Source organism: Liolophura sinensis, chromosome 1, assembly GCF_032854445.1.
Source record: "Liolophura sinensis isolate JHLJ2023 chromosome 1, CUHK_Ljap_v2, whole genome shotgun sequence".
In the NCBI taxonomy this organism is placed as follows: domain Eukaryota; kingdom Metazoa; phylum Mollusca; class Polyplacophora; order Chitonida; family Chitonidae; genus Liolophura; species Liolophura sinensis.
The window spans coordinates 94,135,920-94,146,228 of NC_088295.1; the positions used below are offsets into that span (position 1 = coordinate 94,135,920).

The 10,309-nt window shown below is 43.2% G+C and overlaps 1 protein-coding gene across 1 annotated transcript; it reads left to right on the forward strand.

Moving 5' to 3' along the window:
• The first annotated feature begins 65 nt into the window (after positions 1 to 65).
• Positions 66 to 3,467, forward strand: LOC135461780 (protein Flattop homolog). The gene is made up of 5 exons (XM_064739008.1): positions 66 to 205; positions 1,159 to 1,221; positions 1,546 to 1,681; positions 1,994 to 2,103; positions 2,895 to 3,467. Exons 1-5 carry the CDS (start codon positions 179 to 181, stop codon positions 3,135 to 3,137), a joined length of 579 nt encoding a protein of 192 aa, XP_064595078.1. The 5' UTR covers positions 66 to 178; the 3' UTR covers positions 3,138 to 3,467.
• Positions 3,468 to 10,309: the final 6,842 nt, after the last annotated feature.

A 10,309-nucleotide genomic window follows, 5' to 3' on the forward strand; every position in this document is an offset into this window, starting at 1 on the left:
CCAGTTATAATGCCAAATGCTGTACAACCCCGATATCACTTGGCAACAGCGTCAGTCTGTGATAACAGCGGATCAGCAATTAAGAAGGAACACATTTATAAATTCCAGCCTTTGGGGACATTTAAGTCGAACATAGCGGACTTAATCAACGTAAAGCAAGAGGAAAAGGAGTGACACAATGTCGCTAAACTTCAGCGCAAATCAGGTAAAATTCAAGTTTGTTTTCTGGTAAAAGGTGGGCCTACTTTATGGTACATTCACCAGCCCAAAGCTAAGCTGGACATTCCTACCGTAACGCCGAGCTCCGGTCGGCTTCCACGCGGACAATTTCACAAAAAAAAAAAAAAACCCGACTGGAAACCTACCTCATTTTTGCTATCCACCCATTCCGTAAACGCCCGAAACGTAATGTGTCAAAGCCAGCATTGGTAAAGCATCGTTCAATAGTAATCCGTTTAAACTTTCGAAGCGGACTCAAATCAATGTCTGCCATGTTTGGAATATTTTTTTTCATCTTCAGGCAGGGTGATAGGCCGTGAAAATTTTATCCAACCCAACATTCTCTTTAAGAATTGCATGCTCTGTACAAACAGAATGTTAGGTGGGATAACATTTTCGCGGCCCATCAACATGCCCGAAGATAAAAAAAATTCCAAAGATGGCAGACGAGATTTCAGTTGTCCAATTCGAAAGTTTACACGGCTGGATTACTGTTTAGAGATGCTTTACCAATGCTGGCTTTGACATAATATTTGTGTTTTAGAGAATCGGTGGATAGAGCCGTTATTTTTTTATTTTTTTTTAGTGAAATTGTCTGCGTGGAAGTGTATATGACCGAAGCTGGGCATTACGGTAGAAATGTCTAGCTTAGCTTTGGACTATACATCTACATGCACTACAAATGATACTGTTCTTAAATTGTTAAATTAGTATTTTTTTTCTTAAAGATTTTTCAGCTAGCCTGAAGACCAAATAATATTTATTACCAAATTAAAATGATACTGAGTTTCACAAATCAAAAGCAACAGAGAAAAGTTCTTTCCAATTATCATTACATATATATTTACATATATTACAACGCCTTCATATACATGATATTTTGCACTATAAAGTCCTAATTTTCATTGACCACGAACCAAATATGCTTGTTTGTTTCAGTACAACAAAGCGTTTAGCCCCTACAACCTTCAGAACTGGGAGATACCAAGAGAACATAAAGAGGTACAGAAGAGTATAGTATACACAGTAGATTGTGTTGCTTAGGCCTACATTGTCACACTGAATAGACAGGCTACATTTAGATTGGTCTCAGGTTGTCAACTATGCTCCTAACAGTGAAGCAATTTCAAGGCCTGTGCCCACCCTCCTAATTTTTGTCAAGTGGTAAAGCATAACAGGTGCCTTGCATATGGCTCAGTGCATTCACTAATGAACTGGGATCAGATTTTACCGATATTGTATTAGCGTCCAATAAACATTGTTTGTTGGAAAAAGACATTGACTTAATGTCTGTTACTTTTTTCTTTTTTTTTTTTGCCATTTTAGCGACCAATTCAGCATGACGGTTTCACGCAGTTTATTGCCAATGATCAAGGCCATTTGATGGAAGGTGTTAAACGGTCGCGAGAATCTCCTTGGGGAAACTTTGTAGGCACATGGGACCTTCCTCTAAAAATACCAGGTAACCTTACAGGCATTTGTACAGCATCACTTGTAAATACATGTACTGGTATTCAAAAACATACCCTATACTGTTGTGAATACAGATTCTGACGAAAGCGAAAACGCAAAGGTTCAACATATCTAAAGCAGGGCTATTGCTACCACTGCCATATTGCTATCCATTTTTCTTGGCTTTTGAAAATCTAGTTATATAATCTAGTCTGGTGTAGTGATACCAGAGTTTGGTTTGCATTAAAACTTTGACTTTTGACGTGAAACATGCATACAGTAGGACATGGCCCATCGTGTTATATATAGCTTTAATTTACAGGTAACAAAATATCAAATCCGACAGCAAGACGGAGCACAGTGGCAGTAGATCTTCAGCAACAGAAGTGTGAAGGAGATGAAATTATCAGTGGACAAACTAAACATGTTGAGGTAATGTCACATTGTTTTTGAGGGGTTCATTTGATTTTGTACTTCTGAAGACATTTCATCTGATTAAAGTTTTCTGGCTATTCCAAACAAGGGCCTCTTGGGGGCAGTCTGCACCTTGAATCTATCAGAAATGATAAATGTAGAGTGATGATTTAGATCTGATCACCATAGCCTACGTGATGGAAGCATCATTGTGACAAGTTAGTAAAACAGACCTTAATCTATTCTGAGCCAAACTGATGACCACTTTGGGTTTGGCGACAGTGTACATTTCGCAGTTTACATATATTTCATTGTTGATTTGGTCATTAACATAAAAACAAAATGAACAAATACTTCAGAATTGATCACATATACAATGGCAAGCAGTTTTATGGGTGGGCGAAACCAGAGTGCAGGCCTTGCTGTGGTCAACCACTGATCTTCGCAAATTACTGATGAGCACAGATATGCACCATGTTGGTGGAAGACAAGTGGTTTTCAATGAAAACAAACTTTAGAACGCCCATAGAGATGTCATTGGCAGCTTATTTTCATCAAGAGATCGCGGAAATCTACATATTCTGTCGAAGGGCAGGCTTGAAGCCACACCTAATGCTTGAAAGGCAAACTATTAGACCACAGCCTACTCCCCAGGCAGACACAGAGGTGTATGACCTGGATTAGTTTCTATTCAACAGCTTACCAGTACATGTATTATACAAATTGAAGGTGTATTAACTGGCATTTGCTACATTAGTGCTGATTCTTGACCTGTCGTATGTTAACTGAGTAATGGTGATAACTTTCAGGTACCTGACGCGCTGCCCATCAAAGAGGATCAGACAGCAGACTTGGCAGTAACATCCCGCTCACCTGCCCCAGGATGCATGATCCATAGCCCTGCCCAGGCCGGACCTGCTAGCCAAAGGGCCTTCTCAACGTGCCCTGTCCACCCACCCACAAAAGCTCCTTCACCGGATGTCAACTTACAGGATGCTAACCAGTCCAAATCACCCATCAACTGGCCATCTAATAATGCTGACACAGAATAAAGTTTCACACAGGACATTATACAGATATTTAGATTTAAAAAAAAATATCATTTGAGGAACCATTCTCTTGCAACACAGTCTCAACCCAATTCAGTGAGTAGATACTAGCAGCATTACATTTTCAGCTGTGGTACAATATGGTGCACAGATGTCTAATCATGATTTATACTTTAATAGCAAATATGCTCACAATTACTGTCTTATTTATTACTACTCTACATTTGTCTTACAGATTTTATCTATTAACAAATGTTATCAAAGAAATAAGTACATTTCTTAGTAGCTTTACTGCATTCACTGAAACGTATGACTTTTAAAAAATAAAAATATGGCCTATGTATTACTTATGTTTTTTCTCACTTACATTGTTAATGTATTTCGTACATGTAACTGGGAAGTCAAGTGTTACTGGAGTTACACAGCACAGCCACATGGTACTGCTCAGAAACTGTAACTTATTGGCCCGCTCTGTCGGTGTATCAGCTTTTCAGTACTGTGTGCCAGTTTTACTTTGGTACCACAAAGTCAATAACTGTACAGTACAAGGCAGTCACAAATCTTGTTGCTGCATCATGGTACGTACACTGTAGATAAGCACACTGTCATGCTACACGCACCTGTAAAGTATTGAAAGTTTAACAAGCCGTAACTTGGCTGCAGCATGGTACAGTGCAGCTGAGAAGCACACTGTACCATGAAGCCGTGAAGCACACTGTACTGTGATGCTGTGAAGCACACTGTACCATGCATCTGTGAAGCACACAATACCGTGCAGCACCTGACAGTGCCAAATGCTTATCACACCGTACCTTGGCTACAGCATGGTATAGTGCAGCTGTGAAGCACACTGTACTGTGTAGTGGTTAAGTGCACTGTACTGTGAAGCTGTGAAGCACACTGTATGGTGCAGCTGTGAAGCACACGGTACCGTTCAGCGGTGAAGCACACTGTACCTTGCAGACGTAAAACCATATTGTACGGTGCAGCTGTGAAACATATTGTATGGTGTAGCTGTGAAGCACACAATACCTTGCAGCTGTGAAACACACTGTACTGTCCCGGCGGTGAAGCACACTGTACTGTGAAGCTGTAAAGCACACTGTATGGTGCAGCTGTGAACCACACTGTACCATGCAGCACCTGTACAGTATCAAATGTTTATCACGCCGTGCCTTGGCTACAGCATGGTACAGTGCAACTGTTAAGCAAACTGTACCATGCAGCAGTGAAGCACACTGTACCGTGCAGCTGTGAAGCACACTGTACTCTGTAGCAGTGAAGTGCACTGTACTGTGAAGCTTTGAAGCACACTGTATGGTGCAGCTGTGAAGCACACTGTACCGTTCAGCGGTGAAGCACATTGTACCTTGCAGCTGTGAAACATATTGTACGGTGCAGCTGTGAAACATATTGTATGGTGCAGCTGTGAAACACACTGTACGATGCAGCTGTGAAGCACACTGTACCGTGCAGCTGTGAAACACACTGTACGGTGCAGCTGTGAAGCACACTGTACTGTGAAGCTGTAAAGCACACTGTACTGCGCAGCGGTGAAGCACACTGTACTGTGAAGCTGTAAAGCACACTGTACGGTGCAGCTGTGAAGCACACTGTACTGTGAAGCTGTAAAGCACACTGTACGGTGCAGCTGTGAAGCACACTGTACTGTGAAGCTGTAAAGCACACTGTACTGCGCAGCGGTGAAGCACACTGTACTGTGAAGCTGTAAAGCACACTGTACGGTGCAGCGGTGAAGCACACTGTACTGTGAAGCTGTAAAGCACACTGTACGGTGCAGCTGTGAAGCACACTGTACTGTGCAGCAGTGAAGCACACTGTACTGTGAAGCTGTAAAGCACACTGTACTGTGCAGCGGCAAAGCACACTGTACTGTCCAGCTATGAAGGACACTCTACAGTGCAGCTGTAAAGCATATGGTACCATGCAAGTGTAATGCAGACTGTACCATGCAGGTGTAATGCAAACTGTACCATGCAGGTGTAAAGCAGGCTGTATCATGTAGGTGTAAAGCAGGCTGTATCATGCAGGTGTAAAGCAGGCTGTACCACAGAGCACGTATATGGTACCAAATGGCAATCAAGCAATGCCTTGCGACAGTTTCGAACCCAGTGAGGTAAAGCCACCATCGTAGGTAGCTGACATTAAACTGCCGTTACTTGACATACATCCCGACATATAGCCACACCTGTTCACAAGGCACCGGACAGACCTCCTGACGTAAAGCCACACCTGCTCACAAGGCACCTGACAAACCTCCTGACGTAAACCTGTTCACAAGATACCTGACAAACCTCCTTATGTAAAGCCATCCCCATTCACAAGGTGCACATGTACCTGACAAACCTCCTGATGTAAGGCCACACCAGTTCACATGGTACACGTGCACCTGACAAGTCTACTGTTGTGAGGCCACACCTGTTCATATGTACCCGACAAACCTCCTCATTTAAAGCCATACCCATTCAGAAGGTACACATGGACCTGACAAACCTCTTTGATGTAAGGCCACACATTTTCACAAGGTACACATGCACCTGACAAACCTCCTGATGTAAGGCCACACTTGTTCACAAGGTACACATGTACCTGACAAACCTCCTGATGTAAAGCCACGCCAGTTCACAAGGTCCACACATACCTGACAAGCCAACTGATGTGAGGCCACACCTGTTCACAAGTACCTGATAAATCGCCTGATGTAAGGCCACACCTGTTCCCAAGGTACACATGCACAAACAAACCTCTTGACATAAGGCCACACCTGTTCACAAGGTACCTATGCTGCTGAGAAACCTCCTGATGTAAGGCCACACCAGTTCACAAGGTCCACACGCACCTGACAAACCTCTTGATGTAAAGCCACACCTGTTCAAAAGGTACACATGGACCTGAGAAACCTCCTGGGAGTGAGTGCTTGGGGTTTAACATCGTACTCAACAATTTTTCAGTCATATGACGAAGAAGGAATCATTAGGGTGCATGTACGTGTAATGTGCCTCCTTGTTGCAGGACGGATTTCCACCGCTCTTTTATTTAGTGCTGCTTCACTGAGACGACTTACCGAAGGCAAGTAAGCCGCCCCGCCCGAGCCATTATACTGATACGGGTCAATCAGTCGTTGCACTATCCCCTTCATGCTGAACGCCAAGCGAGGAAGTTACAACTTCCTCTTTTAAAGTCTTACGTGTGACTCAATCAAGGATTGATCCTGGATCTACCGGTCCCAAAGCGGACGCTCTACCAACTGTGCTATCTGGGCCGGTGAGAAACATCCTCCTAAGGCCACACCTATTCACAAGATACACATGCACCTGACAAACCTGTTGATGTAAGGCCACACCTATTCACAAGGTACACATGTACCTGACAAACCAACTGATATAAAGCCACACCCATTCACAAGGTACACATGTACCAGACAAACCTCCTGATGTGCTGAAAAACCACACCTGACAAACCACTTGATATCATGCCACACCTGTTCACCAGGTACACATGCTCCTGACAAACCTCCTGATGTAAGGCCACACCTGTTCACAAGGTACACATGGACCTGACAAGCTGATCGATGTGAGGCCACACCTGTTCACAAGTACCTGACAAATCTCCGGATGTAAAGCCATACCTGTTCACAAGGTCCACATGCACCTGACAAGCTGACCGATGTGAGGCCACACCTGTTCACAAGGTACACATGCACCTGGCAAGCCGACCGATGTGAGGCCACACTTGTTCACAAATACCTGAAAATCTCCTGATGTAAAGCCACACCTGTTCACAAGGTCGACATGCACCTGACAAACCTCCTGACATAAAGTCATACCTAATCACAAGGTACCTGACAAACCTCCTGATGTAATGTCACACCTAATCACAATGTACCTGACAAACCTCCTGATGTAAAGCCACACCTAATCACAATGTACCTGACAAACCTCCTGACATAAAGTCATACCTAATCACAAGGTACCTGACAAACCTCCTGACATAAAGCCACACCTAACCACAAGGTACCTGACAAACCTCCTGATGTAAAGCCACACCTAAACACAAGGTACCTGACCAACCTCCTGACATAAAGTCATACCTAATCACAAGGTACCTGACAAACCTCCTGACGTAAAGTCACACCTAATCACAAGGTACCTGACTAACCTCCTGATGTAAAGTCACACCTAATCACAAGGTACCTGACAAACCTCCTGATGTAAAGTCACACCTAATCACAAGGTACCTGACAAACCTCCTGATGTAAAGTCACACCTAATCACAAGGTACCTGACTAACCTCCTGATGTAAACTCACACCTAATCATAAGGTACCTGACAAACCTCCTGACGTAAAGCCACACCCAATGTATTTAGTGAAGGCTGAATGCCTTAAATGATAACTCACAAGATGCCATGTGTCCAGTCATTCCCACCTTTCACAAGATGCCATGTGTCCAGTCATTCCCACCTTTCACAAGATGCCATGTGTCCAGTCATTCCCACCTTTCACAAGATGCCATGTGTCCAGTCATTCCCACCTTTCACAAGATGACATGTGTCCAGTCATTCCCACCTTTCACAAGATGCCATGTGTCCAGTCATTCCCACCTTTCACAAGATGCCATGTGTCCAGTCATTCCCACCTTTCACAAGATGCCATGTGTCCAGTCATTCCCACCTTTCACAAGATGCCATGTGTCCAGTCATTCCCACTTTTCACAAGATGACATGTGTCCAGTCATTCCCACCTTTCACAAGATGCCAAATGTCCAGTCATTCCCACCTTTCACAAGATGCCAAATATCCAGTCATTCCCACCTTTCACAAGATGCCATGTGTCCAGTCATTCCCACCTTTCACAAGATGCCATGTGTTCAGTCATTCCCACCTTTTCTCAAGATGCCATGTGTCCAGTCATTCCCACCTTTCACAAGATGCCATGTGTCCAGTCATTCCCACCTTTCACAAGATGCCATGTGTCCAGTGGGCATCATTCCCACCTTTCACAAGATGCCATGTGTCCAGTCATTCCCACCTTTCACAAGATGCCATGTGTCCAGTCATTCCCACCTTTTACAAGATGCCATGTGTCCAGTCATTCCCACCTTTTACAAGATGCCATGTGTCCAGTGGGCATCATTCCCACCTTTCACAAGATGCCATGTGTCCAGTCAATCCCACCTTTTACAAGATGCCATGTGTCCAGTGGGCATCATTCCCACCTTTCACAAGATGCCATGTGTCCAGTCAATCCCACCTTTCACAAGATGCCATGTGTCCAGTCATTCCCACCTTTTACAACATGCCATGTGTCCAGTCATTCCCACCTTTTCTCAAGATGCCAAATGTCCAGTCATTCCCACCTTTCAAAAGATGCCATGTGTCCAGTCATTCCCACCTTTCACAAGATGCCATGTATCCAGTCATTCCCACCTTTCACAAGATGCCATGTGTCCAGTCATTCCCAACTTTCACAAGATGTCAAATGTCCAGTCATTCCCACCTTTCACAAGATGCCATGTGTCCAGTCATTCCCACCTTTTACAAGATGCCATGTGTCCAGTCATTCCCACCTTTTACAAGATGCCATGTGTCCAGTCATTCCCACCTTTCACAAGATGCCATGTGTCCAGTCATTCCCACCTTTTACAAGATGCCATGTGTCCAGTCATTCCCACCTTTCACAAGATGCCATGTGTCCAGTCATTCCCACCTTTCACAAGATGCCATGTGTCCAGTGGGCATCATTCCCACCGTTCACAAGATGCCATGTGTCCAGTGGGCATCATTCCCACCTTTTATGAGAGCAACATTTATGGTAAACAACAAATGGTTCAATATTCTGCATGTATTTATTATTGATATCACAACAAAAGGATTTTGTGCATTTGAACATATTTATGTTAAATGTTGAACATTAGCTGTAGGCCTTTGCACAATCATACATGAACTGTTGTATGATGATGTATCTTGTTGCATGCTGTAGGAATGTTAAAGGTGGCCACACTTGCTTTATGACATCATCCCAGCTCACATTGGATCATTATAAAACAAAATGTTTCTTTTTTGACATCCTGGAGTTTGGATGTGAAATATAAAAATGTAAGAAGAAAAGTGATATCTGACTTAGTGAAATAACACTTTTTCTGTGAAAGAAATCCTGATATATAACTTATTTATTTATTTATTTGATTGGTGTTTTACGCCGTAGTCAAGAATATTTCACTTATACGACGGGGGCCAGCATTATGGTGGGTGGAAACCGAGCACAGCCCGGGGGAAACCCACAACCATTCGCAGATTGCTGTCAGACCTTCCCACGCACAGCCGGAGAGGAAGCCAGCATGAGCTGGACTTGAATTCACAGCGACCGCATTGGTGGAAGACTCCTGGGTCATTACGATGCGCTAGTGTGCTAACCATCTGCGGAGGCCCCAGATATATAACTTAAGAACTGACTGTAATATTTCTTAGGTTTATTGGGGTATAAACAAAAAAACTGCTCTGCAAACTGTATAAATCCATGCAGCAGTTCATACGAAGTTTGCACAGCGTTTTTTTTTTTTACACCCCAAAAAACATTACAGTCAATACTAATAATTTAATTTAAGGAATAAAAGAATGTTTTGAAAAAGGGAATGCCACGGGCTCTTGAACACACATTTTATGAACGAGATGCTTTGAAACTGGTGATTGAAGTTACTAAGTAACGTCATGTACCCCACGAGGGAATGATGAGGGAAAGTTTACATCTGGTTGGATGGTTTCAAAAAGAATCGCAAATAACTTAACCTTACAAGCGTACATTCAGGAAAATTAAATTACTTGTATATAATCAAGTACATATATAATCAAGTACATATATACTCTGGCATGGACTACAACAAATCGCATAAAATTACATGGATTGTTCCACGTACTAATTGCCATGCTGTACAGAAGGGAGACTGGTTTGCGAAATCGAAAAATCAAGTGAAGTAATATGTGATCTGCTGTGAATTACATAAAATATGAGGCCAGTGTGTCAGTAAGATCAGAGTCGTTATACTCTGTCATCACCTGGGATTTTTTACCTTGGGCCCATGTACAGACACCCTGTGTGTCAGTAAGATCAGGGTAACAGTCTGTTATACTCTGTCATCACCTGGGATTTCTTCACCT